This window comes from Armigeres subalbatus, chromosome 3 (genome assembly GCF_024139115.2).
Source record: "Armigeres subalbatus isolate Guangzhou_Male chromosome 3, GZ_Asu_2, whole genome shotgun sequence".
In the NCBI taxonomy this organism is placed as follows: domain Eukaryota; kingdom Metazoa; phylum Arthropoda; class Insecta; order Diptera; family Culicidae; genus Armigeres; species Armigeres subalbatus.
Genome location: NC_085141.1, coordinates 313916415 through 313943665, shown reverse-complemented (window position 1 = coordinate 313943665; position 27251 = coordinate 313916415). Strand labels below are relative to the sequence as shown.

General features: G+C 40.3%; 1 protein-coding gene across 6 annotated transcripts in view; it reads right to left on the bottom strand.

Moving 5' to 3' along the window:
• The window catches only part of LOC134220833 (heterogeneous nuclear ribonucleoprotein A3 homolog 2-like), a 48799-nt gene extending 22527 nt beyond the window's left edge, over positions 1 to 26272 (bottom strand). The window contains exons 1-2 of one of the 6 annotated variants that reach the window (XM_062699950.1): positions 26137 to 26272; positions 25114 to 25298 (exon numbers count right to left, since the gene is read on the bottom strand). In XM_062699950.1, the coding sequence (XP_062555934.1) occupies positions 25114 to 25152 (39 nt within the window). In that variant the 5' untranslated portion in view covers positions 25153 to 25298; positions 26137 to 26272. The other 5 variants (XM_062699949.1, XM_062699948.1, XM_062699951.1 and 2 more) reach the window with 5 other exon arrangements.
• Positions 26273 to 27251: the final 979 nt, after the last annotated feature.

Here is a 27251-nt window from a genome sequence, read left to right as displayed (position 1 = left end):
ATCTAACTAAAATATATTGCAAGAGAGCAACAAGTACAGGATTCCTTGTACCGAAGGTGAAAGTACAAACATAGCCAGTAGAGAAAATTTTAATTGCAATCAAATTAATATTGTTCTCTAATGCAAAGGGCTTTCACATTCACCTCCTACAATGTCATTACAAATATCATTTTCGTAGCTCCTCCCTTGTGATATCTTCCGCTTCTTCCGTTCAACCCTTCAATTACTCCTTTCACATTAAGCTAGTTCATGTCACATTCACCGATAAATCCAATTAAAATTTCAAACCTCTCTGCAACGGAACGACCGAGCTGTGTGATGTGAGTATCAAAGTAAATACCAGTTGATAAAGTAGTCTTCCATCGAAGGCAGGGAGAACATTCCTGCATACGTCGCACCAAAGAAACAGTTCGTTGACTTATGAACGTCTTCAGGAGCGGAAAAAGTGCACGGCACAAAGCCAAGAACCGGAACAAACTTAGCTGAAATTAAACTGACATGTTCATTGAATCTACGCTCGTTATCGATGAAAACGTCAAGTTTGTTTGGTTTCGTTCAACCGAACGATAAGCAAGGATGGCAGTGCACGAACGATATGGATTTGCATTTTCTGAATTCAATGCCATTCCGCTTTCAAAATAACAGTGAAGGAAAATTCCACTTTTCCATTGGAGTGATACGCTACTCTTCTGGTAGGGTTGTAATTTCGTTGTATTATTCGGTATCGTAATTTTGCTCTGGTTACGATAGACAACTATCTACTAATTGTTAGTTATGTGTGGACAGTGGTGGTAGAAGAATTTGTGTACTTGGGCTCACTGGTGACTGCCGAAAATGACACCAGCAGAGAAATTCGGAGACGCATAGTGGCTGGAAATCGTACGTACTTTGGACTCCGCAAGACGCTCCGATCGAATAGAGTTCGCCGCCGTACCAAACTGACAATCTACAAAACGCTAATTAGACCGGTAGTCCTCTACGGACACGAGACCTGGACGATGCTCGTGGAGGACCAACGCGCACTTGGAGTTTTCGAAAGGAAAGGGCTGCGTACCATCTATGGTGGGGTGCAGATGGCGGACGGTACGTGGAGGAGGCGAATGAACCACGAATTGCATCAGCTGTTGGGAGAACCATCCATCGTTCACACCGCGAAAATCGGACGACTGCGATGGGCCGGGCACGTAGCCAGAATGTCGGACAGTAACCCGGTGAAAATGGTTCTCGACAACGATCCGACGGGCACAAGAAGGCGAGGTGCGCAGCGGGCAAGGTGGATCGATCAGGTGGAAGATGACTTGCGGACCCTCCGTAGACTGCGTGGTTGGCGACGTGTAGCCATGGACCGAGCTGAATGGAGAAGACTCTTATATACCGCACAGGCCACTTCGGCCTTAGTCTGAATAAATAAATAAAAATAAAATAAATAGTGTGGACAGTGGCGTGGGAAGTGGGTGGGATAAGTAAGACATGCCCACGCATTAAAATAACTGGGTACAACATTCGAAATATTGTCCTACCCATGATTATGGCAATAACGTATCACCCAGATTAACTTTGATATAGCTATCATACTGTTCAATGAGCTTAATTTCCAGTCGTTCAAAAATATCCGTTAAATCGTCTAAGACGAATTAAGTACTGTCCATTTAATTCCACCAGTTAACTGGTGGAATTAAATGGACAGTACTTAATTCGTCTTAGACGGTTTAATACATTCCACTAAACGAGCTTAATATATTTGTCTGATCCGTAAAATGTTAGGCAGTTTAATAGTGGATGGAAATCATTTAACAGCTCAACTGAATTCATCATCGTTACATAAACTCATGCAGAAAATATAATCAAAGAGATTCAAATTACAAGACGACCTTCTTCTTTTTCTTCTCTTTCTTATATGGCTCTACATTCCAACTAGAACTTGGCCTGCTTTCCAACTCCGTGTTCTATTAGCATTTCTTCAGATATTAATTGAAAGCTTTTCTATGTTTCCCATCCGAAAACATTCTAAACCGGACCGAGAATACCAGACGTCCTAAGAGTCTTAATTTAGCCTGGCCAGCAATGGCGTAGGATTGCAAATCCGGAGAGGGCGAGTCAGGTTCTTAGTATGGGCTAGCATGTTTTCGGGTAGAAAATGTTCTCTATTCCCTGAATAAATTGTATCCATTACTAGTTATGAATAAATATGACAGCTTTTTTACACAATTGTCCATCGACAGTTCGCAAATCTTGGAATGATCGTGGTCCACGAACGTTCACCAACAGCAATCGCAAATAAAAGCATTCATCGTTGCTTGGATGTATTACCAAATTGACAAGTTTCTTTTCGATGTGTCAAAGTGATCCATTTGCCCGAACACTGCTATATGCTGAAATGCCACGCTACTATGCTTGGAATCAATCATCGAAAACGTTCCAAAGGCGCAAACAAGGTGCTCCTGTCGAAGGTCATCCAGATGTATTTTCAACTGATGCTTTAGGACGTATTTATACTGTGCATCCAAGCAACGATTAATGCTTTTATTTGCGATTGCTGTTGGTGAACGTTCGTGGACCACGATCATTCCAAGATTTGCGAACTGTCGATGGACAATTGTGTAAAAAAGCTGTCATATTTATTCGTAACTAGTCGACCCGGCAGACGTTGTCCTGCATAGTAAGCGGAAATGCGTGTGTTGTGAACTGCTCATTAGGGTGGGACAAAATTTTATTTTCACTTCCTGCATGGTTTTCGCACGCCTCTTGGGTTCTATAATGCTTGTGCGAAATTTCAGATCAATCGGTGAAACTATATTTTAGCGCCGGCGATTTTAATTTTCCATAGGATTTACTATGGGAAAATTTATCTCTACAAAGAAAAATCCCAAGGTGTCCCATTATTCTCTAACGATAAATCGATCCAACTACATGATAGGAAATTTTACCAGCAAACTTTCATTGGAAGACCACAAATTCATCCGACGCTCGTGAAAAATGTTATTTACATAAAACTAATCGCTGTATGAACGCAAGGCTCATTGTACTTTTTATTCCAGCATCACTGCCGTATGATGCTTGCTGTTGTTTGCACGAGGCACCACTTTGCGTGAAGGAATCGCTTAGCATGAATGAAAAGCGGGTTACTATGGATACGTTTATTGGCCTTGCTGTTTGAATCTTCGTCCTTCAAGGTAGAAGAAATTCAACCAAATTTCAATGAAAGTGTGATAAACAAAAAGAGGCATGTAACGAACACTTTCACACATCATGCAACGAAGCGATAATAGATGCGAGGTAGGAGGTTGGAGCTCTCATTCTCGACGTCAATAGTTCGAAGCTGGTCTGATCGGGGATTCTTTTTGGTACTGGTAATCTTTTTGATATTTATATTTATATTCCCAAATTCTAATTTTCGAGAAGATTTCCAGTATTTCTAAAAGATTTAGATAAGATACACAGATACAAATATGTTGGGATTTTAAATGTATTTTGATGCACATATTTGGAGCATGCAAATAGACGCAATATCTAATCGATCTTATTGTTCCTTTAAATCGAATTAAATTCAAACTGTGCCTGCTTGTAAAACTCAGTCTAATTTAATTGAATATCAAATGTTAATTCGTTTGATGGTAATTCCAGCAATTTTACAAGTCGTTGAATTTTCAAAACTATTTGCTGTGTACTTGTGGTACTGATTTCCGAAGAGAATAATATAATGAACTTGCTCTGCTGCGTTGATACTTGATTGACATGCCGATTATTCAAATCGAAGACTTCTAAATTGTGAAATAGTTTTGGAGATTCCTAGATTTGTTTTGCCTTGAGTTAAAAATATCTTTAATACAGATTATAGAAAAAACCTAGATTGTATGAAAGATGATTTTCACATCAAAATTTACATCACATCCCATTTTAGATCAACGTCACATCATGGATATTCAATTAAACAAATTAAGCAAAGAAATCAATCATATAATTCTGCATCTATTACCAACATCATTGGGGCTATTTTAAGCCTGTTGATGGAAAAGAATAAATAAATAAATAAACTAAAAAATTAAATTATAACGATCTTATAGAAATGGATAATATATTTTCCCATAGAAAATAATTTGAAAGCACTTAAAATGAATCTATTTGAAAGGTTGTTTTGAAATGGCTCTTCTGTCTCAAGTATATTAATAAATAAGTGATTTTTTTGAATTTTGATTTAAAGCATATTAAATCTATTTTATGTCACATTCTTTCATATGAACTCAAAATATTCGTGTACAACATCAACGGTGATACTAAGAACTATTTGTACAGTAGTTCATGATTTTAAAATATAACTATTAACTTTCAACTTCATAACTGTTTAGATGTAAACTAAATCAATAAATCATCACTTCATAATTAAAAAAGCACGGCTGACAGAATGGTTTGTATGAAAGTTAAGGGAATACCCTTTGAAAAATAGAAAATTAGTTATAATTAAAGTCTTTGATTTGAATTATTGGCATATCAATCAAATATCAAAAAAGCAAAGCAAATTCATTAAATTATTCTCTTCTGAAATCAGTATCAAAAGAATCATATCTCAGTCTTTTAGAAACACCAAAAAGCTTCTCATAAGTAAGAATATAAATGAATATAAAGAATTTCCTAAAGAATATCAGTATCGAAAAAAAATTCCCGCTCAGACCAGGGGTGGCATTGCGCATCTCGATTCGAACGTAATTCTATCGAGTCGAACATGTTAGGTATTACGGCTTTCGATTCGATCTCGAAAACGACTCATCGTTCGAGTATGCTCGAGGAGGTACAAGAATAACGAGATGTTTTGGCATTATGGATACTCGATAGCACACTGGAAAACGACTCAAGTCGAATGAAAAACACTCGTCACCTTTATAGCTTTCGAATGTTGCTCGAGAGCGATTTCTTGCTGAAAGTTTTTAATTATATTTGTTATTATTTCTCTACGGGAAGAGAATAAATAGTTCATTATTGTATCTTGAAGGAAAGAATGTTATTAGTATACCTACTTTCATTGTTTCCAGATAATATGCAATCTCTAATTTTCCCGAAATCCGCGTAAAAACGACTTCAACTAAAATCTTTTTTGTTTCTGTAGTTTTCACGTATTTCTTGACGATTTTGATAAACCGCGTGAAAAATCGATGGGGAAAATCTACGTAAAAATAGTTGAGTTAAATAAAAATAAGAAGGGTAAAACACGCAAGAGATAACCCAAGTGCATTTAACTAAATCACATGGATACATCAATATAATTTATCATCGAATCCTTCTTTAGCTCAAAATTGGATCTGTGGCATACATTCTAATAAACATTAAACATAAAATTTGTGTCGTAACAATATCTCAATTTACAAAACATATCGTATCCGCGTAATGTTCTAATCGGTTACAACTGCTCAATAAATAATATTCCTTTTTATAGTCATTGAGCACAATTTGCTTGTTTATAAATTAACTGCCAATTCATGCCCTGAAGGATGCCTTTCCAACAGGCAACATGCTACACGCAGATTAAATTACTCTTGTTCTCTCTGTTTACTCACATTCGCCATGCGCTGAAGGTTGTCTCTCCAGCGGGCGGCATACTAAACACGGAGACAGCTATCTCTTATTCTCTCTGTTTACATTTCGTTTGACAGAACATACTCGATTGAGCTAGTACAGCACCATTCGAAATCTTGTACTGCGACTGAATGAAGTCGAACGAAATACATAATGCCGCAATTTTTTCGAAACGAATGCAAAAACGTACGAATCGAGTGATTCGATTCGAGATGCACAATGCCACCCCAGCTTCGAACTATTGACGTCGAGAATGAGAGGCCCCAACCTATACCTCGCATCTATAGTCGCTTCGTTGCGTTGTGTGTGGAAAGGGTGCGTTACATGCCTCTTTCTGTTAATCACACCTTCATTGAAATTTGGTTGAATTTCTTCTACCTTAAAGGACGAAGACTCAAACAGCAAGGCCAATAAACGTATCCATAGTAACCCGATTTTCATTCATGCTAAGCGAATCCTCCACGCAAAGTGGTGCCTCGTACAAACAACAGCAAGCAGCAGACGGCAGTGATGCTGGAACAAAAAGTACAATGAGCCTTGCGTTCATACAGCGATTAGTTTTATGTAAATAACATTTTTCACGAGTGTCGGATCACTTTGCGATCTTCCAATGAAAGTTTGCTGGTATAATTTCCTATGATGTAGTTGGATCGATTTATCATTAGAGAATAATGGGACTCCTTGGGGATTTTTTCTTTGTAAAGATAAATTTCCCCATAGTAAATCCTATGGAAAATTAAAATCGCCGGCGCTAAAATATAGTTTCACCGATTGATCTGAAATTTCGCACAAGCATTATAAGACCCAAAAGGCTTCTGAAAAATATGAGGGAACGAAAATTTATTTTTTTCATATATCCATGTCCCAGCCTACTGCTCATGCGAAATTCCTAAACGAATGTTAATTTTAATTTTTCATGATTAACTTAACCCTGCTCATGATTTTCACATGAGGGGTCGTTCAACAATAACACAGGCTTTAGGGGGGAGGGGGTCTAAGATTTTGTGACAGTACATATACTAGGTATACAAAAAAGCGTGACAGAGGGGGAAGGGGGGTCTACAAATCTCAAAAAGTAGTGGACGTCATAGTTGAATCACCCCCTGAGGGTATATCATATAAACCCGTCCGAAATTAACGTTTCTGCTGATGGAATGAAGAAAATCCATCCAGTCGTTTTCGTGTTATGCGGATACGAACAGAGACCATTTCATTTTTATTATATAGAGAAGAAGATTCCAAGAGAAGTTCTAGTTGAAATGCAAAGCTTTTGAAGAAAAAGTAGATGTACAAAAGTTGCGTCGCATAATGTTGAAAATTTCTATTTTCAAAATAAATGAACACCGTTCAATAAATTCTCATGAACTTTTTGATCTTCTCGTAGTCGAAGCTACAATTTGCAAGCATTTACAAGTAAGAAGCTACGACTTTTTTTAAATTGAAAATGGCGTAATGGAACATATTATAAAACAGAATATTTGCAGAAACACTCAGCTTTGAACAAAAATATAAAGAAAGGAAGATTTCGATTTCAGATTTTCATACATATAACAAATTTACTTCAGATTAGGGTAAATAGCCTCGCAGTTTCCCAAATGCAAGCCACTTGGATTTATTATTGTGGTCATGTACCTACATGCGCCTGGAAACCCGGTGTTATATACCCATAGACTCAGTACGATGAACCGAGGTGATGTCTGTATTTATTTATTTATGTTGTTTAAGCTCACTCCTAACAGAATCCAAGTTTCAAAGTGCTCGTGTTTTCGGGGGCAGACCACTCGAAACGGAGGCGGCGGACAACTGTAATTTTTGTTGATTCAGCTTTGCTGTGTCGCAGCATGCGTGAAAAAATAAAAATGACAGTTGTGCGTTGCTTCCGTATCGAGTGGTGTGCCCCCGAAAACGCGAGCACTTTGAAACTTGGATTCTGTCAGGAGTGACCTTAACATCAACAGACAACATGTGTCCCAATGATGTATACTAAACTAAAACTAAAGTACAGTTTGGATGACAAAATACACAGATACAATTAGAAATTGGGTCCTAAAATGAAGAATCGATATTCGATTTTCTTTCAGGGAACGATGAACGTAATCATCCTGAACGTGTCAGTTTTTCTTTCGACTCAAAAATCGAAAAGAACATTGTTTAATTTGAAATTGAAAAATAGATGAAAAATGCTTCCTCGACATTTTCGGTCTTGTTTGACGTACGGATTCAAACGCACTAGCAAAACACCGCAGGGCACTTCCCGGATAAAAATGTACTATTGGTTCAATAGTGTAAACAATTGAATTACCATACAATGTACGGTATACAATAGGATACATTGTTTCTTGATGGTTGCACAGATTGTATATCAACGCTGAGGATAGAATACATCAACATATTTCACTAATGTAACAATACTTGCAATTGTTTTTGAAACGTTTTCGTACGTAAGATTCATATATTGATAACTTTTGAAACGTTTCTTTACATTGCATATAAACTATATAACAATATTTGCCTCATAGCACCAAATATGCATTTTTTCCCTTTAAATTGCATTGTTGAACAGTAAAGCTGTCACAACTGAGAAATCAAAAATCGTATTGTTTTACTATACAAATACAATACAATCCATTGTATTTTGAACAGTTTTGTTCGGATATTTCAACAATATATTAACCATACACTCTATTGTGTGACGAAAAAAATGTATGGAAAAATTTCAGATTTTGTATAGTTACGATACTTAACAACCCGTACATTCTATTGCGAAAACTTCATTTACATTTGAGTATATGGTTCATAACAATGCATTCTAATGTATTTCTATGGTTTCATTTACAATATAATGTATTGCCAATTTAATGTAATTAATAGTAGTGTTACAATCAATTGTATTGTTATTCTACTGTATTTTTTATTCGGGTTGACTCAACCTTTGACAGTTAATATATGGAGCTGACGTTTTGGGCTGATGGTTCATTCGTTCTGAAATGTTGCACAGCCCAAAATTTGCCCTAAATGTCTTAAACACAAAAATATTATTTTTACTGATTTAGAATTTTACTAGAATTTTTATAACAACGGTATTCTATATATAGTATTCTTGACCGATGCACTATCGTTTGCAACCATAAACAAGGTAGGGCTTTAAGACCCAATTGTCAAAATATAAAATATAAAAATAAAACATGCACAGAAAAAAATAATGAAAAATAAACAGCGCGTAAAACTTGGCATGCGAAAATTTACGCTATTCTGCGCTGAAATGGTCCTCTTGCTGACAAGATTGATTACAACTTGTATGCAATATTGACGATTCACGTCAAATATTGTATACATTTAGGCTATATCCAGTGTGGAGTTACGCTAAAAATGGCGTTCCATTTATGTGCATTATTTTCAGCGTAATTTTCAGTGGATTTTTCTATCTGTGTGTGATCTAAAGTTATTCAAGAATTCCCTCGTCGATTACCGCGGCCAGCAAAAACTCTATAGAAGTTCCGTCGATGTTTGTTACGGGTCAAATGGAAATCAAAAAATGATGCCACTCTGTTGAATACACGTTGAAAACCATGAATGGCACTCCATGATCCATAATTAGTACGGTGATGAGAGAGTCGTAGCATTGAATTATTACGCAACGGCCGCGGTTGCACGTTTATATTTATTTCCTGCAAGATTGTTTCACAATCCGTCCTTCCTTGCATCATGTCGGCTACGGTCAATGCTCGGCAAACATCTCTGCGGATATGCAGGGGTTGTAGATCAAACGAGAAATATCAACGGTCCCAAGTGACTGCCTTGAGGAATACCAGATGTAGCGCAAAAGCCGGTCGATCGGAAGTCGCCTAGGTTAACCACCAGTTGACGATCCGAGAGGTATGAAGGGAACCAATTAAGAAGGCTGCCATTAACTCCTAACTTATCGAGCTTTGCGATCGCAATGTCGTGGTTGAGTTTATCAAAGGCTGCCGAATGATCCGTATATATTACGTCCTCTGAGCCCTTGTATTCATACTTTCAGTTACGTAAGATGTGAAACAAAGCAGGTTAGTGGCCGTTGAGCGTCCTGCTGTGAAACCATGCTGATCGACACTTACAATTTGCTTACAATGTGCGTTAAGCGACTCCATGACAACCATCTCGAATAGCTTGGAAATAGCACATAGCGAAGTTATACCCCGGTAGTTATTGATGTCTCGTTTGCTTCTTTTCTTGTGCACGGGAAACATGTCAGCCAATTTCCAACAAGATGGAAAAATTCCACTACAAAGGGAGAGCTGGAAGATCGAGTGGAGCGGCTCTAGAAGCAAAGCGATGTTTTTCTTGATAAACGCAATTGGAACACCATCGGGTCCAGGTTTATACGATGTCTTGATCTTAGATGCGGCAGATGTTATTGATTCCACGCCAACGTCGATGATGCCGAGCGTCTGGTTGGCCAATAGAACATTACTGGTCGCGGCGGTAATAGACTCGGCTGAAAGTCTCTCGTCTTCGAACACGCTGGCAAATTTAGTAGCAAATAGATTGCAAATCTCCTGAGGTGTGTTAGCACATTCCCCATTAAGTGCCATCGACGATGGCAAGCCTACTTCATTACGTTGCTCATTCACATAGCTCCAGAACGATTTCGGATTGGTTTTTAGTCGTCACTGTATGTCTTTTTGATAGCGTTGAAAAAGAAAACGGCTCAGCCGTTTGTACTCATAGTTGAGTCGAACATAGTGGCGTTTTAGTGGTAGAGTACGGAATTTTGCAAATTGTTTTAAAGCAGATTTTTTTGTCTTCTATAATGAACGAAGACCTTGCGTCATCCACGGGATTTTTCGATTGGGCCGCACGATTTTTTTCGGAACGTGTCTATCGATGACGTTCGCCAGGATATTGGATAAGGTTTGTGCGGCAATATGGACGTCAGTGGCATGTAGAACATCCTCCCAATTCAAACTGGAAAGTACTCCAATTATGTAGTCGGCTTTCCGAAAATTGTACGACACAGCAGTCGGTGGGTTGAAGTGATCCAGGCATATATTTTCCTCTATAGTGACTACAAGAGCAGGATGATGAGAAACGTCTTTGACCAGGGGCGCTGGTGCCGAGTTGATGAAAGGAGCTGTGTCACGACCACTAACGAAGCAAAGATCCAGAGAGCGACTATTTTCATTGGTTATGCCATTGATTTGGGAGAGGTTAGCAGTGCTATAGCCGTCCAGCAGAGTAATTGATCCAACGTGCAAGGTAGAACATTCGAGATCCGGTCGGAAGAAACCGCTGTGAGTCGGAGTCCAGGAAATTCTTGCTAGGTTGAAGTCGCCGAAAATTATTACTTCATCCCTAGGAGCAGCAAAGCTTGCATTGCAATCGGAGAGCAAGAGCGGCAGTGTGCATTAATTAGCTCCAAGTCGCGAGTACGATCCGGAGGGATGTATACTGCGGCCAGAAATATTCGACGGTCGGTAAGTTGAACAGCTACCCATACTTGTTCCACGTTGCCATAGTCGTCGTTTTCAATCATTTTCGCCTTGAGTTTCGACTTAACTGCAATTAGGACACCACCTCCAGTAATTTTCCTACTAATCCTCGAATTACGATCGCAACGGAAAATTTCATAACCCTCGTCAAAAACATAACTTGACACTGTTCTGTTGTCTAGCCACGTCTCGATTAGGACTAAAATATCGTAGCTGTGATCCAATACAGCCAGCTGGTAGTCGTCTATGAGGCCGTTCATAGCGCCAACATTTTGGTAGTAATGGCGATTTCCGATGGAAGCCGTTGTGCGGTGGTAGTGCTAGAATTCGGAACACAATCAGGGGTAGAAACAATTTCAAGCTGATCGTACTTGCCGTCGTTGGAAGTTCGGAAGCCCCTAATTCCTGCCTTAAGCACAGGACCGGGACGACTGCTAAACGCTGGCGGCATTGGCTCGACCGTGTTAAGGGGATTCGAGGCTTCCTCAGGGCAGTCGGCAAATATGCGTCCCGGTGATAATCTCGTCGAGCATGAGGCAGCTGAAGGTTGATTCAAAGTCTGGCGACAATGGTTGACAGTAGTAAAAGCTGACCGCAGCGGAAGTTCGCTGATCACAGATATTAGTTGCGGAAGAGTAGAATCCTGTATGGTTTCACTAAAAGCGGAAAGAAGAGTGCGGAAGCCCCTGTCTCCAAACCCAAACACAGGACCATGACGGCTGATGATCGAAGGCAGGAAGGGCGCGACTGTGTTGAGTAGATTAGGGGCTTCCTCTGTGCTTGTGGCTGTTGTGCGTCCTGGTGGGAAGCTAGAGGCGTCAGCGAAGGAAATTTTCTTAGTGCGGCTGGCATGAGTCTGGTTCGATGCACGATGAGTAGACGTATGCGGCAGACTGAAAGCGGTGAATGGATCAGGAAACGAAGTGCTTGGAAGAAAACGATACTTGCCTGTAACGGGGGCTCGGAAGATCCCGTCTCCCAACTCAAACGTAGGGCCGGGATGACTGAAGTACGCTGGCTGGGGAGGCTCGACTACGATGAGAGAGATAGGGACTTCCTCGAGGCTTGTGGCAGGTATGCATCCCGGGGAATAAAGACTGATTACTCCATCAGCAAAACTTCGTCCGACGAAATATCCAGTGGATCGTCGAATATGTGTTTGTGTGTGTTGAATATGTGTAAGTATGTGTGTGTACATGTGCATTAGGGTTCCAATGAAAATCGACTTTTGGAATTTCAAAAACGGGTAGTGCTTAAAAGGTTCATTTCTTCGAAAAAAAATTCCGAATGCAAAATTTCAGCTCAATCTGACTAATCAATCTGTTAAGTGTTTGACCAAAGCGGTCAAAGTTTGAATATTTTGAAACACGAAAATTTCCCAATTGAAATCGAAAATTTTGATGATGACAGGTGTTTTAGAAATGCATGAAACGTTTCATGCATTTGTAAGACATTTGGTATCAAAAAAAAAGAAATCCCTAAAATAAGTCCTTAAAGTCCTAAGTCCCAAAAAGTCATTTTTTTCCGAAAAAAAACTTTTCGAGATAACACCACATCTTGACGTATCATGCATATTTGAGACATTTGGCAACAATTTTATTTCGAAAAATTTTCTATGTTCCAAAATGTCTTAAGTCGTAAAATAGTAGTTTGTGTAACAAGTTGCAAAAAGATATTTTTTTTTTTCTGAACAGGAGTTGTACGTATAAACGTACGTTTATATATACGTACGTACCTAAAAAATGAGTGAGATTAGTTTGCGCACACACATACACACACACGCCCTGAACCACTGTGATGCAGCCCAGCAACTGCTGGGTCAGACAGTTGCTGAATGGGGGACGGACATCGCCATCATAGCAGTTCCTTACCGGGTACCCGCCAGGAACGGTAATTGGGTTACCGATGGGTCTACAATGGCGGCGTTATGGACAACGGGGAAATACCCAGTCCAAGAGTTGGTGTCTTCGACACACGAGGGCTTCGTCATTGCCAAAAGCAACGGGGTCTTCTTCTCCAGCTGCTATGCGCCTCCTCGAAGGTCGATCGAGCAGTTCGGTCGTATGCTAGATTGTTTGACGGCTAACTTGATGGGGCGCAGGCCGGTGATGATAACGGGGGATTCAACGCTTGGGTCGTGGAATTGAGAAGCGTTGAAGCCACGAATCAACGGGGGCAGATCCTGCTGGAATCACTGGCCATGTTGGATGTGGACTTGGCTACCTACAGCTGGAACGTGGCCGAGTCGATTATCGACGTTACGTTCTGGAGCCCTGGCCAAACGAGTAGTTCGAACTGGAGGGTAGATGATGGCTACACTCACAGCGACCACCTGGCGGTTCGCTACAGTATCGACTCTACGATAAGCATTCAGCGAACGGAAGAAGGGGCGAGGCCTAGCCCTCGTATGTGGAAGACATCATACTTCGACGACGAGGTGTTTAAGGAAGCGCTCCGCCGCGAACACAATACTCTCGATCGGAGCAGCGAGCAGCTGGTAACAGTACTCTCGCGTGCATGCGATGCCACCATGCCTAGGAAAGTCCACCCTAGGAATGGGAGGCCACCGGCTTACTGGTGGACTCAAGTAATTGCGAACCTGCGCCGCGCCTGCCTACGAGCACGGAGGCGGATGCAGCGAGCACGCACAGAAGAGAAGCGTGTTGAACGACGGGTGGCGTTCGTGGCTGCTAGAGCCGCTCTGAAGACTGAGATTAGATCAAGCAAAACAGCCTGCTTCGAGGGCCTTTGTCAAAGTGCCTACGCGAATCCATGGGGTGAAGCCTATAGGGTCGCAATGGCCAAGACACGTAGGGCGATGGCCCCTACAGAGCGGTCTCCAGAGATGCTGGAGAGGATCATCGCGGGGCTCTTCCCACGTCACGACCCAAGTCCCTGGCCTCACTTTGTGGAGCTGCCAGGGTGGCCGACGAGGTCCTATTGACAAAGGCGGAAAAATCACCGGGGGATCCGTCGGCATTTAGACCAATATGCCTGCTTGATACGGCGGGGAAGGTGCTCGAGAAGATCATCCTCAACAGGTTGTTGATACGCACAGAGGGTACGGATGGTCTATCGAGTAACCAGTTTGGCTTCCGAAAGGGTAAGTCGACCGTAGACGCTATCTTGTCGGTTACCAAATCCGCGGAGATAGCTATCCAGCGTAAGAGGAGGGGAGTTCGCTACTGTGCAGTAGTGACTCTCGACGTGAGGAATGCTTTCTATAGTGCCTGTTGGGCAGTTATTGCAGATGCGCCCCTGCGTCTTGGAATTCCCGAGTACCTGTACAAGATTCTCGGAAGCTACTTCCAGAATCGAGTACTGATATACGACACGGAGGCGGGTCGGAACTGCGTTGACATAACCTCAGGGGTTCCGCAAGGGGTTCCATACTGGGTCCGGTGTTATGGAACGTCATGTACGACGGTGTCTTGAGGTTGAAGTTCCCGGTGGGCGTGATAATCGTCGGCTTCGCTGACGATATTACGCTGGAGGTCTACGGCGAATCGATCGAAGAGGTGGAGTTGACTGCAGCCCACTCGATCGCAATTGTGGAGGAGTGGATGAGTTCCAGGAAGTTAGAACTGGCTCACCACAAGACTGAGGTGGTTGTTGTTAACAACCGAAAGTCGGAGCAACAAGCGGTGATAAGGGCAGGCAACTGCGCGGTCACCTCTGAACGCTCCATCAAACTCATGGGGTTAATGATCGATGATAAGCTCACCTTTGGCAGCCACGTCAATTACGCCTGCAAGCGTGCCTCCACAGCTATAGTGGCATTGTCTCGGATGATGTTCAATAGCTCTGCTGTTTATGCCAGCAAGCACAAGCTTATGGCTGGTGTTGCTCTGTTTATACTGAGGTATGGGGTCCAGCTTGGGGCACGGCCCTGCGTATTAACTGCTACAGAACGAAGTTAGAAAGTACGTATAGGCTCATGTGCCTAAGAGTTGCGAGCGCGTACCGTACCGTGTCGCACGATGCATTTTGCGTCATCACCGGTATGATGCCTATTGACATCGTTATCGGTGAAGACATAGAGTGCTTCGAAATGCGCGGCACGAGGGGCATCCGTAGGACTGTCAGGTTGGCCTCAATGGTCAAATGGCAGCGTGCGTGGGACAGTTCCACTAAGGGTAGATGGTTGATACCGGAGATAGGTACGTGGGTCAAGAGGCGCCATGGGGAAATTACTTTCCACCTGACCCAGGTCCTTACAGGCCATGGTTGCTTCAGACAGTACCTACACCGGTTCGGACACTCGGCCTCGCCCGAGTGTCCGGTGTGCGTAGGTTTAGAGGAAACGGCGGAACACGTGTTGTTCGTGTGCCCGCGTTTTCGCACAATGCGCGACCACATGCTTGCCACATGTGGTCTGGACACTACCCCGGACAACCTAGTCCGGAGGATGTGTAAAGATGAAGTTGGCTGGAACGCCGTTTTATCGGCTATCGTCCAAATCGTCTCGGAGCTACACAGAAGGTGGCGCGTGGACTCGAGGAATGGCTAGTTCAGGCGCAAATAAGAGGTGGTCCAAGGGTTCGGAGTCGGCTTCATGGGTCATACCGGTGCCCTGTGGTCGAACTCGATCCTTTTATCGAACAAGTGGCCGCGCGAAGAACAACATGGTATCGTCGCTTTCGCGGCGTCGGTCAACCGGGCGGGTTCCGAGCCCGAGGACGGAAAGGGGTCCTCGTCAAGGCTAGGGCAGGCGTAGGCACCGCGTCGGCAAGTCCCTCTGTGTGCTGGCGAATAGGCCCTATCGCAGAAAGGTCAATTTGGGATGCACGCGGCATCATCATTCTTGATACCAGTCGTGCAGAGGGAAGCTGGCGCGAAGTCGACCCTGCCCACCTTCCGAGGACATAGGGTAGGGGGTGGTAAGGCCACCTGGAAAGCCGGCAATGCGCTGGCACGATACCATGGTGTTCTTCTAAAAAAGCGAGTCACGATGTTCGATGCTGCAAGGACACGCAGCTAACCTCGAGGGTGCGTTATGCACTGGCCCCCCTTTAAAGCATTACTTTCTGGTTGTACCGAAGGGACGATGGGCTTGGCGGCAATGGAAACGGTTTAGCGGGTCGGGGATGCAGTCCTGCCTCCCTCATTGGAGGTGACCCCTAACCCCGCACTTCCTGGTCAACCCAGGATGTCTGTTGAGCAGATTCCCCCTCCATTGTTTAGGAAGAAAAAAATAAAACACACACACACACATACACACAGACATCACCTCAATTCGTCGAGCTGAGTCGTTTGGTATATAACACTATGGGTCTCCGGGCCTTCTATAAAAAGTTTGTTTTTGCGCTATTCAAATTAATTCATTAAAAAAATGTTACTTAGGTCCTTTTGAAAAGTTAAGCGAGAATAGTTTGTCAGAAACGGCGAAGGAGGATGATAAAATGTAACGGTATAGAAGGCAGTTCTGACGAAAAGTTAAAAAGAAGAAAAGATAAATTAAAAAAAAAATCAAAAATTATTTTCACCGCATGGAACTTTCCATTTCTCTCGCACGTTACGTTCTTTACTATTTAATTATAAATCAGTTAAGTGATGAACTGTGTAAATTACTCCAAAAATCACTATGATAAAGAATAAAAAAAAATATATATATATAAATCAGTTTTAATAATTTTGAAAGAGGATTGTAAAATGGTCGCCATATACTTTGTCATTAAGGATTTTGTTGTTTCTCACAATCGCATGTCTTCTTCGCTCGTTTTCTATTTTCTTGACAGGCAGTCCATTCTAAGGATTATTATCAGATCGTCTTATTTAGGTTAACAAATAGTCGACACGAATAATTGAGTAAACTAAAATGGTTAACCACAACGAAGTCGATTTTTAAGATTATACTAAATCCGTAGCGGACCTAAATATGAATGACATATAGTTTAACATTTGTTCATTTATCTACCTAAAGTGAATATTAAATATTAAATTAAAGGTTTCCTCCTATATTGCTTTGCTCCTATATGCTCCTACAATTATCTTCCAAATCTAGAAGTCCTCCTATACTAGTTGAGATCTTTTGTTTCAACATTGTTCACTTCGCTTCGGATCTTTCTCGAAATTTTATTCTTGGTTCTAACAGTTTATTTCTATTTCATGTGAACTTGAACCATGAGATGTGGTTTAAAAGTTTTGCGATAGTGCACGATTGCTGCAGCTAGATTTAAATTATCGATTTTTTTTAAATTGATTTAATAATGTTTAATCTAATAATTTCCCTGTTAAAGACAGTTTTATGGAAACTTTACTCCTAGATATCCATTTTATCCAGCAGTTTTAGCGCCATGGAATTTTCCAAAATTTCAAAAACAGAAGAGTTTTGATTCCGGTCAAAATTAGAAAGATTTTTCCGTGGGAATCCAATAGAAATTCTCGTGGAAAATAAAATATTGTCTCAGAAGAAAATTCAATAGAAATTTAAAGGAATGCAACCAAAACAATTTCCGGAAAAAACTGGAGGGATTCAAAAATTCCTAAAGAAGTTAGAAGAATTTGTTAATGAAATTCTAAAGAGCAGATCGAGTAAATTGAGAAATAAATAAAATCTTTGAGGAAATTAAGAATTCGGAAGAATACTTTGAGGAAATCCTAAATATCAGGCAGATTCATTTTATTTTAGCAATAATTAGAATAAAGCACAAGGAAAAAAATGGCCATGCTGATTCACATAACTGCCCATTAAATTCACTTTCGGTGTGATCCCCAAAAAGCCCCCGCTGAGCAAAATTAAGAGACTTGTCACCACCGATGGTTTTCGGATCGGCTAACAACTCTACTCCTGATACCAATATTTTCTTAAGAATTTGGAGTTTCTCTTATGCATTTAATGATTATTTAAATGTTGTGTATACTTTACTCACCCGCTAAACATTGTTTGTTGAGAATTTCTCGTTACTATCAAATATTAAAATAATAACCATGTGGATCTGCCGTCATACCTCCCCTTTCCCGATGTGGTTTATCGTGGTCATTTTCCAACCCCCTTTCCCCCCATGTATGACCACGTGGTTTCTGGACGGCCCCATATGATTGACAGAGTTCTCTGCTCCAGATAATCTGTTCATAATTTGGACAAATTGGATAATATGCTGAGAAGTAACTTTTGCGATTTTCCAACGTACATCCCTTATCTTTTATGTGTGTCAATAATGTATGAAATAAAACTTTTCCCGATATTCGTCCAGAAATTTAGTTTGATGTAGTTTTCTTCTAGGTATTTGGGAGCATGCAGGTGGTGATGAGGTGCCTCGTCGAAACAATTGTGAAATAAAATCTTTCAAATGAAGCGTTCAACACACCAGCCATTTTCTACAGCGATGGAGCCCCCGGGTAGTTCATATTCAATCTCTTCCAAACAGTGTTGCATCTGCTATATGTTTGTTGCGTGTCGATTGAAGCGCAGACTTTGTTCTGTATCTTCATGTTAATGATAAACGTACACGGAAGAAATAAACTACCCAATAGTGAGTTTAATTCACCCAACCTCGAACATCCGTACGGGAAGCCAAAATTGAGAAAGTAGGGTCGAAGTAGTTTGCCTTTACTCCCATGTTAAAAAAGTACCCAACGGAAAATTTATTTACTCAACTGTAAGTTTAATTCACTCAATTTGGACCTCAGGTAATAAAACTCAAAATTGGCTTCCCGTATTGAACTGGCGTCGTTGGATTGTTTGGCTCTTTTGTTTTTGACAACAAAAGAAAGAGTGGATGAAAGAGAAGAGAAAAAATAACTCAAAAGTAGAAATACTAGAATAAGAGATCGGCGAAGACGCCATCTTGTTTCCAATCGAACCGTCAGAAGCGGTTCCAATAAGGGACCGACTGTTTACTTCGATGACATTTACTTCCAGGGTGCAGCAGCCGTAAAAAGTGTAGACAACAACCTTCCGTGCACCATGTTTACGGTACTCGTCACTGAGTGGCGATACCGGCGTTTCTATCTGTGTTGTTAAGCCTGCTACTCTATGTTCTGAGATTTTCACAATTTTCACCATGAGCTCATGGAAGAATGGTAGTTGGAAATCGATAAAATGTATGGGAAAATCAAGTATTTTGCAAATTTATGGAAAATGGAAGTGTTTTAGAAGAAAGTAGTGATAAGGAATGAAGTATGAGGTGAAAAGATATTCTCCTGCACTTAGTTTGCACTGATTAGTAGTTTTATAGTGATGAAATTTCGATTTTACTACCACTGAAAAAACGCCATCTCTTGCATTAATCGTTTTGACTGGTACCTTATTCGACTTGTTTACTTTTTGCTTCCATAAGAAGCAAGCAAAAAGTTCAAGTGCTGCTAGTATAATTTAAACGATTTCATGCATTTTCATACGTTGCCATTTCGTCAGTTTTTCACTCCGCCGGTCTCTGGTTATAGGGTTGCTACTCAAAAGTAAGTTTAAAAATACTCAATTTTGGGTCCTTTTTTTCTTCCGTGTATATCATTTGAAGCACATGTACAGAATAAAGGCTCCCCCAAACACACGCGACGCTACAGTGGCGACGCGATTCTATCGCTTGGCGACAGCGATTCTGTCGCCGTTGGTATGGAAGCGTAAATAGAACATTGCCTGCAGTGACCCGACGATAGAATCGCGGCGACTAGTTGTCGCCGTCGTGGCGATGAAATCGCTTAGGTCTGGTGGAGTCTTAAATTTCTGGCATGATTTGTCTTTGTCGCTCACGTTAAGCAACAAAGATAAAGATGCAAAATAACGTATCAATACAAAGCATCGTGACAACTTTGTCTTTGTTTATTGCTCCCACTCGATTTTTGATTCACTGGTAATGAACGAGAAAGACACTGTTACCGCTAGGGTGATTATTCAGGATTTTTTTACTGTGATGCATACCAATAAAACGTAAATCAATGAAAAATTGAAACCCATTTACCTAAAGTGCTTCTTTAGATCATTCTTATGTGATTTTTTCAACATCCTTCTTAATGCTCCGAGGGAGGCATCATCACTGCTAGGTGGATTGATGTGTGTCTCCTGGCTACTAGAATGTATAAACTTTTCCTTGTCTTTAAACCTGGGTGGTTTTTATTCATGCTTCTTAATTTTTAGCTAAGTTTTCAAAGGTGCCCACAACCGAACTGCAAAATGGAAATGTCAAATTTTCTAAATTGTCAATATTTTTTTTTCAAATTGATGAAATCGTACTAATTTCTTTGCTAGTAGTAAGGTTATACATATAGCTTTCCATTCCTATACAAATGTCGGCATAAGATCAACCAGGGCCAAAGTTGTGGACCAAACATAAAAGGGTGCCCACAACCGAACCTCCTCCCATACTGATAGAATTGTTGAAAAGTAGATCAACTTCCAGTTGTCATGTAATAGCATTGGAGAAGAAAAAGAAGATAGCCAGGGTTTCTTCTAAATTAGAGCCCCACGGATATCTGTTTGTAAATGACCGGTTCCTTGTCAAACCATCGAATGGCCTAATTCCACATAAGATCATGCTTCCGAAACAATTTCATGAATTTTGATACCCACATTGCAAGGGTTTATTCTTAATGCGTTTGAGGCCACTTTAGGCCCCGCGGGAACCTGTTGCTGGATGACCAGTCCATTGTCAAACCATCCTATGGTCCAATTACTTATTAGACCATGCTTCCGAAACAATTCCATGAATTTTGATTCCCATATTGCCAGGGTTTCTTCCGAAAGAGTATGTGGCCACTTTAAGCCCCACGGGAACCTGTTCTAGGATGACAGGTCCGTTGTCAAACCATCCTATGGCCTAATAACTCAAAAGACCATGCTTCCGGAACAATTTCATGAATTTTGATACCCATATTGCTAGGGTTTCTTCCGAAAGAGTTTGTGACCACTTAAGGCTCCACGGGAACCTGTTTCCGGAATAACCGCTCCGGGATTAAATTATAAGATGGTCCTGTAACGTAATTAAGTTATATTCTTTTAATTCCCAACGAAGTTCATCAGTTATGACGCAAGAAATCTTTATTTGGTTGACTATATATCTTCAATTTATACAAACTTTGGGACTTGACCCAGTAAATCCGGAATTCCGGTAACCAGGTAATCCGAATCGGTTTTATGTAACATGTATCGAATAGAGGGTAAGTTCCTAAATCCGTAGCAACCAAAATCGTCAAAGTCGGTGAAAAACTGACAATGTTATGATCATTTAAGTCCGTGGGTACCCTGTCGGTAACGTAAGGGTGTTTTTTGTCGGTAACAAAAGGGCTAGGGTTCTTTCTAAATTTACGTAACGCTAAATTTGGTGATTTTGGACCCACACCCTCCCCCACGTAACACTTTTTGTATGGAAGGTTTAATTTTTTTGTATGGACCGTAACGCTCGGCTTGACCCCTCCCTCCCCCTTCAGCGTTACGTAATTTGTGAAAGAACACCTAATAAAACAATTGGAATCAGAAATAATTTTTTTTTCTCTTGCTATTTACCATTTCTTCGAAAAAAATTCAAAGCACCCTTTTTCTTAGGCGACTATCTGGTGCTTATTTTTTGTTGCGACTAAAAATAAACGGAGGAGTAGATTTTTTATGAGCGGTACAATATACCTAACCTTTCAATTGAAAAGAGGCACTGATCAAAAGAAGGTATGAAAACCGAAAGGGGCAAAACATTGTTGACTAGATTTTTTATTCGGCGTTCAAATGAATGAGACGACAAGCACTGCTCCGAAGAATTTTTCGTCATGGAGATTTAAGGTGATTATACAATAAAGCCAGAAATCGGCCATTTTGTAAACCACAATATTTTTTTCAAGAGCACGAGATGAAAGAACCATAACGCGTATGGGGCTGAAATAATGGTAGATCGTTTGCTTAGTTATGCTGAACAATCATAATTTGAGTTTCGGCACGGTAAGAAAACTATTACGCCAGATTTGGGCTTTAGGAAATGTATGTAAATAATCGTGTGGTGAATTTGAAATTCACCACGGGCTTCATTCTATAACCACCTTAAGGTGATTATACAATCAAGCCGTATGGTGAATTTTAAATTCACCACACGGTTTTCTACTCCTATTATCAAAAGTTCAAATCTAGTGTAAGAATTTTCGAACAATGCTGAAATTAAAGTCGATTGTTAAGCATAAGTTATAAACGATCTAAGTATGTTTCATTCCCATGGGCGTGTGATTCTCGCAATTTGTGCTCTTAAAAAATCACTAATAAAAAGCACGTGGCTTCCAAGATGGCCGATTTGTGGCTTTGTTGTATTACCACCGTAAAGTAATTATTTGTGGAATTCTCTTGGAATTTTCATATGATTATTCGCAAGAATTAAAGAAAATGCCGAGTAAATTAAAAAAAAAATGTTGGAATTCAAGCGGAATTTTCGTGGAAATTCAGATAACTAATCCGGAAGCTGGAGAAAAAGACCGACGTCAAGGTGGCTTAACCAATCTTCCCCTGGTACCAGGCGTTCGGAGCAACTGGTCAGTGTCAGTAGAAGCCGGCCGTATCTGAGCAGCAGACGATAACCCAGAGGAAACGACTGAAGATGTTTGCGAATATCAACCTGAAAGCGGCTGAAAATAATACTTGTTCCGCAGATTGCCAACCCTCCTCAACGTCTGACAAATGTGGCCAAGCCGAAGAAGTCAATGCCAAGGTTATCTTCCGTAGTATTTTTTCGTCGCTATCCGAATAGGGTGACAACTGAAATCGGTTGTCCTCCTTTGCGCTAAAATGTCCTCCTTTTTGAATATTTATAACATTGAAAAAAAAATCAAAAGATGTTTTCTTCTTGTTCTAGCTGAAGAAAATATTGAAACATATCATTACTTTTTCAGCCAAAAATTATAACCGGCTTTACTGTTTTAGTCAATTCTTTGACTTAACCAAACAACCTATATTTGTTTAGGCTGTCAACTATTTTTAAAACTGATCTGAAAAAAATCAACCAACAACTGAAAAAGAGCTGTGTGAACCGGGCTGCAGAATTGTCCTGATGTTGATTCTAAATCAATCAAACTTGGAAAACACATTTTTTTTCGATTTTTTGTTTTAAATTTTAAAATTAGTGAGAGGCATAAAAAAATAGAATCTACGGGAAAGTTGACTCTATATAAAAATCGATCAAGCGAATTAAAATATTTGACGGGAAATGTCAATTAACATTTCATTGATGGGCTGCGCCCATGTACATGAACATAATAATATTCTCCATCGAAACGTTAAGTTCCAAATTTATATAAAACTAGGCGAACCAGTCCGATCTCGCTCGAGTTAATTTCGATCTGTCATTTCGGCATCGGCAGACGTTGTCCTGCATAGTGGGCGGAAATGGGCGTTGTGAACTGACCATGCGAAACTTCCACATGATTCTTAATTTTAGTTTTTCACGATTTACCCAACCTTTCTCGTGATTTTCGTATTTGAAAACATCATATAAACCCGTCGGAAACGATAACTAACATATTTGCTGAAGGAATGAAGAAAATCCATCCAGCCGTTTTCGAGTTATGCGGATACGAACACAGACCATTTCATTTTTATTATATAGAAGAAGATATATAGAAGATAGAAGATAAAAAAATAAATTTTCATCTTTCTTGGAGTCGTAGTCGTAGCGTCAGTCGTTTAGGTGCTTTCACATGCCATCAATATTTTATAGGATAGTTTTCCAATAACTTTGAGAGCAAAGGCGTAGGATTGCCAATCCGGAGATGGCGAGTTCGATTCTCGGTTCGGTCTAGGATTTTTTCGGGTTGGAAACTTTCTCGACACCCTGGGCCTAGTGTATCCATTGTACTTGCTACACAAGATGCAATGGCGGGCATAGAAAACCTTTCAATTAATAACTGAGGAAATGCTAATAGAATACTAAGTTGAAAACCCGGCCAAGTTCCAGTTGGAGTGTAGAGCCATTGAAGAAAAAGAAGAAGTTCTTCATTTATTATGTCTATGATGTTTCCTTCTTCATTGCTAAAGTTGTATTAAATAATGCACACAATGCAAGTTTATTGATGTTTAACATTCACTCACTGTTGATATTTCAAATTTCTTCTATAAAGTTGGAGAGTTCGTTCTCTTCTATTTTTTTCTATTTTCATATATATATATATATATATATATATATATATATATATATATATATATATACTATATAGTTTATATGTTGCATTAGCCCCTACTTATAAAACCATTTTCCGAAGAAATAAGTATGCAAAATACTTATGAATATAATATTTTTAGTTGAATAAATATCGAAAAACTGATCAAAATAATCTCGAGCACAGAATTTTTTTTCTTGTTTCGCCTGTCCTCCTTTCCAATCAAATGTCCTCCTTCTTCGTCACGATTTGGATGAATTATCCTCCTGTTGAAAAATTTCATATGGTCACCCTAACGAAGGACGTCTCGTCTTGAGTACTAGAGTCTTGGTTTTGATTCTTGCCGAATGTAAATGGTTATCTCCAATAAACTTCTATAATTAGATCTCCTATTATGTTGTGCATGTGCACATCATAGGGAGTGAGTGCTTGTTATGGACCCCGTTCGTATAATGGACCCCCTGAATTCCAAATTGAACGCTGGAATCGACAATTGTCTGAAAATTTACGTCGGATGGAGTTGCTTCATGTTACAGGACAGCAGTTCCATACGTTTGTTATGGACTAGAAAGCAGGCACTTAGTTATAATAACTAATTTGTAAAAGTAAATACGCTAAGGAGATCCAATACTAGTACACAAGGGGGTCCATAATAGGCACAAGGAACATGTGGGAATGGAACATACAAATCAGATGGGGGGACCATAATATACGTATAGAAACAAACTCGAGGTTACGTATTATGCACCCGGGAGTGGCCATAATAGGCATGCTAGCTACATCATTTTGAAATGCTTGCTTTAGCAGTAAAAATTATTGTTTTGACTAGTTGCTTGTCATCTGGTGCAGCAGAACTATACAATTTATCAAGAGGCTGGCTCTAGCGGAGAGACTGAAGTAAATTTCAGTCGTTAAGGGCTCCATTATTAGCACTTTCTCCCTAATTCTTTGTTGATTATTGTCGCTGTAGTGTTATCATTTCTACTCTAAAATTAGTTCTCAATCTTACCTTCATTGTTTTATTTACCGCTAAACTCATATTATTCATTCTATTTTTCTTGTCTGCTTGAGAACACTTTTCAGGAACAAATAATTTTTCAGCACTTGAACTGACACGAATTGTTGAATTTGCAATACCACCGGCTTCGAGACACTATTTGCTTTTCATTTCATACTTTCTCAACCTAAACAAGTCTTAGAAAAGGAAAAGTCACTGTTAAATCACTCCTTTGTACTGCTTCACGTATTAGCTACGCTACTCATCGTAAAAAGAAAGATATGAATCGATTCACTATTCAAAAAAGCAAAATTTGGCATTCACTTTTCCGCCTTCTTGAGAAAACATTTTGAATTAACGAAAACGCGCTCAATGGAAGTGCAGAAAAATCTGCATCAGGTACGGTCACTTAACACTGGCGGAGTGCAAAACGACGCTAATGATGATGATGCCAACGACGACGACGACGGCGACGAATGAAGACGATTTCCTGAGATTGAATGCCAGACTGTTTTTTGCCGCGAAAGCGACTTTCCACTTGGGTGACTCGCAATAACGATTGTAGCTTTTGCTCGCTTAGGGTCCCGAATTGTATGCAATCTTGTTCAAGTAGCAGCAATTTTCTCACCCAGCGGTATCCCGATCGGGAGGAAATAACTGTAAATCAGTGGTCTTCACAAGCTACAAATATTTGTACACGAACATATCACCATCGTAACGCATTATGCTTTGTGTCTATAAATATTTGCATTATGATAAATAGTTCCAAGTATTTCCAGCTAATCGGGATACAACCAGAAGCAAAAATTCGCGAGATAAATAGCTGCGACAAAAAAAAAACCGTGAGTAACCAAGCAAGTCCAAGAAATGGGTGCGTTTAGCTTGGGTAAACTCGCACATCATCAGAAGAAAAAAAAGTCAGCTGGATAAGAACTCAAAATATAAATCGCGGATGCTTGGGCACAATAATAATGCCGGCAGTGGTTGAAACGGAAATCGTGTGATTTGCGCGAAAAATACCAGACTTGCACCTACAAGCAACTACTTGAGACGGACGCGCGGATGGAAATAAACGTCCGCCGACGCGAAACAATGAATTTATACAACGACTTTTCGGGGTACGCGTATTTTTGGTACGAAAAGTACGATCTTCAAAGTACCCACCTTCGCGCCCGACCCGCAAACAACCTGTTGCGTCGTCAACAACACCGCCATCCATTGTCGTCGGCGTCGTCGTCGTTGTTGCAGTTTGTTTGATCTACAATGCCGTGTCGAGTCATCCGTGAGTGGTGTTTGCTCTGCGAAGGTACATCACAGGGTTGACTAGGGTAGAATACGGCATTGGCAGGGTGCGACAGTTGTTGGCACCCTCAACAATATTTGCGTTTTCCAGCAAACATACACTATTTATGAACATAATTTTGATTCAATCACACAATTTCAAGTCTAAGCTTTCATTTGAATAAGTTGTTTGTGTAAAAGTAGCAAGATTTGATGTGTTAATCACCGAAACAAATTTGCACCTACGAAATCCTTGCCATTATTGCATTGCCAAAGAAAGCAGTGCACGAAAAGGAAACTGTTACTTACTTTTTTGGATCGCCTGTTTCTCCTATTTATTGCGTATGACACGACAAATTAAGTACGTAAACTACTTTTTACACTTTATCACCACTTGATTATCACCACAAAGAGCAAATTTATGCAATATTTGCTCTATGTTTCACTAAATAAAATCGGGACTGTTCGTTTTCTTTGACAGCAGCACACTTCGGAATAGAGTGGAAGAATGTGTTTGTGAGCATATCAAACACACGCTAAAAAGATACCACGAACAATTCTATGTGAGTTGACTTTAACAAAAATATGAACAAAATATCCGGCGATGGCATTTATTAAAAAAAAAGTGTTAAAATACAAATGCTTCAGATTTTTACGCAGAATGAATTATATCAAAAGTGATAGTAACACCGTAGTATTTTAACCCTTATGTGGCTGACAGGACCGTTTTCCTTTTGCAACTTCAATACTTTCCGAGCTCATCAAAAAAATCATAACCATTCCCGTTCCTACATAGCGCAATTTCAACCATAAATAATTGCCTACTTTTAGGGTATTACCTATGATTCAACTGTGAAACGTAGTGTAAG